Raw genomic sequence first — 2,413 nt, 5'->3', positions numbered from 1 at the left:
TATATATATATATATATATATATATATATATATATATATATATATATGTGAGTTATCTAATTCAATAATCTCTTGAATCTTGACCTCGTTAATCTCCTCTTCAAAACAATAATATAAAAAACGAAGAAGAGAAAATTCCTCTGTACTTGCAATCATTTTCGATGACATGTTAATGATCGATTCATTGGTTAATAAATAAATGATGAGAAGAGATGGGGTGAATGGTAAGAGTTGCAGAAAGGCAACAGAGAGAAAAAGAGAGTCAGTGAAACAACCGGCAAAAGTTTGAAAGAATGAAAAAGGCAAGGGTACGTGAAAGATGGTTACGTAATACAAGTCTACGTAGAAAATGGTAATTCTGCTGTCTGTGTGTGTGAATAGAACCGATGAAATGTCCTTTTAAGGTTAGATGAAAAATTTTGGGTCCCCCTTTTGAGTGGACCCCATCCAGTTTCAATGTCGGCACATCATTTTGTACTTCTCTTACTTTTAAATGGGGTGAGACAGAGCCTCCACTTCTTGCAAACCCCAAGAATCATAGTTTTTGATCAGAAATCATTAGTGTAAAATTCTTTATTTCTTCTCTGCAAAACAAATCAAAGAAAGCAAATACCAAAAGATATAGAGAAAGGAGGTGGAAGCATAATTACTAATTGGGAGAAGAGAGGATATTTATCATATCCAACGTTAACATGGGTCACCATTCTTGCTGCAACCAACAGAAGGTTAAGAGAGGGCTTTGGTCACCTGAGGAAGATGAAAAGCTCATTCGATACATCACCACTCATGGCTATGGATGTTGGAGTGAAGTCCCTGAGAAAGCTGGTCACTGCTCTATCTCTATCTCCCATCTCTCTCAACACTTTTTGTTCTTTTTGATGACTGTTTTTCTTGCATGTCTGTAACTCAAGCAATACATTTTTTTTGTTCTCTTTGCAGGTCTTCAAAGATGTGGGAAAAGTTGTCGATTGAGATGGATTAATTATTTGAGGCCTGATATTAGAAGAGGGAGGTTTACTCCTGAGGAGGAGAAGTTGATTATTAGCCTTCATGGGGTTGTAGGGAACAGGTTCAAAGTGACTTTATCTACACCTTTTTTTATTTTGCTTTAAAGTTCCATAGTGTAACGATTCTGGGTTTTGTGTCTAATGGTGCCGCAGTCAGATGCAGCCATGTTTGTCTCTCTGGAAATTCTTAAGAGTTTCAGGTGGTGTATGGTTGAATTAATTAAGAACTTGATCAACAGTTAAAAGATGAAAATCCACTCCTAGCTGAAGTTAAGGTTTTAATTAGACAAACTTCAATGTTAAGTCTTGGGTTTGAATTAATGTCTAGAGTTTTATTTAAGTAATGACTACAAGCAAGCTCACTACTGTTGAAGTAGTTGCTAAAGCAGCTGTCACCGGCATTTCAAGGGCGTTAAAAAGGCAGTATCAGACGTTGAAACACAAGTTTTCAGCTGGAAATCACATGTTTCACATCTTCAAATTCTTCATCATTTTTCCTTAATTTTCCCTTATTCCCTTAAGCAATTACCATTTCCCTTTTTTTGTTTTTTCCTTTTGTGGATGCACTTTCTCCCACTTCCACTCCACGTTATAAGTTAATATTTCATAGTATTAGTAATCCTAGATTCTGTTTTCTCGAGGTTATTCAATTTCTAATATGTCCGAGGGAATTGTAGATGGGCTCACATTGCAAGCCATTTGCCTGGAAGGACAGACAATGAGATAAAGAACTACTGGAATTCATGGATCAAGAAGAAGATACGAAAGCCTTCAGCACCTCCAACTAACACTGCTCCCAGTACTGAGCATTCCCAGATAAATTATGCTTCAAACCAACTAGATCAGTTAGTAAATCAGGACTTGACAGCAAGGGCACCTGCAACTCAAGAAACCCTATTTTCTTCTCCAGCCCCATTATTTATGTTTGACACAAGTCCACTTGATGGGATGCAAGATGGTAATGTAAGAGGAGAGCTTTTCCATGCATCGGCTAATTTAAACACTGAGACTTGGAATCTTAACCAGCATCAAGTTCAAGCATTTCCTCCATCAACTTCTTTCACAGCCGGTATGGATACAAATTATTTGCCACCATTGGTAGAGAACATGGAAAACATGGTGCCTATTGAAGTCCAATCCTGTAGCATGGATGAGGAAGGGGAAATGACACTTGAGTGCTTGCAGAGGCAGCAGCAGGAGTTGAACGAATGGGTCGAATCCCAGCAGTGTTCAAATTTTCTATTCTGGGATAATATCGAAGGACAACTTGGTGGGGAAGCAATGGCACCAACTTCATCAAATATGGGAACTACACTATCTTCATTCCCCTCATCTCTATAAATTATTAATGGTGGTGAAAAGAAAGAAAACACTGTCCTCCTCCCCCCCCCCCCCCCCCCTCCCAC

The 2,413-nt window shown here is 38.3% G+C and overlaps 1 protein-coding gene across 1 annotated transcript in view; it reads left to right on the top strand.

Moving 5' to 3' along the window:
* LOC18606585 overlaps positions 561-2,413 on the top strand; it is a 7,089-nt gene continuing 5,236 nt past the window's right edge. The window contains exons 1-3 of the mRNA XM_018117145.1: positions 561-825; positions 940-1,069; positions 1,685-2,345. Coding sequence (XP_017972634.1) covers positions 693-825; positions 940-1,069; positions 1,685-2,345 — 924 coding nt within the window. The 5' untranslated portion in view covers positions 561-692. The remainder of the gene's footprint in view (positions 826-939; positions 1,070-1,684; positions 2,346-2,413) is intronic.

This window comes from Theobroma cacao, chromosome 3 (assembly GCF_000208745.1).
Source record: "Theobroma cacao cultivar B97-61/B2 chromosome 3, Criollo_cocoa_genome_V2, whole genome shotgun sequence".
NCBI lineage: Eukaryota > Viridiplantae > Streptophyta > Magnoliopsida > Malvales > Malvaceae > Theobroma > Theobroma cacao.
Note: the sequence above shows the minus strand (reverse complement) of the source record. Positions and strands in the feature narration are given on the sequence as shown.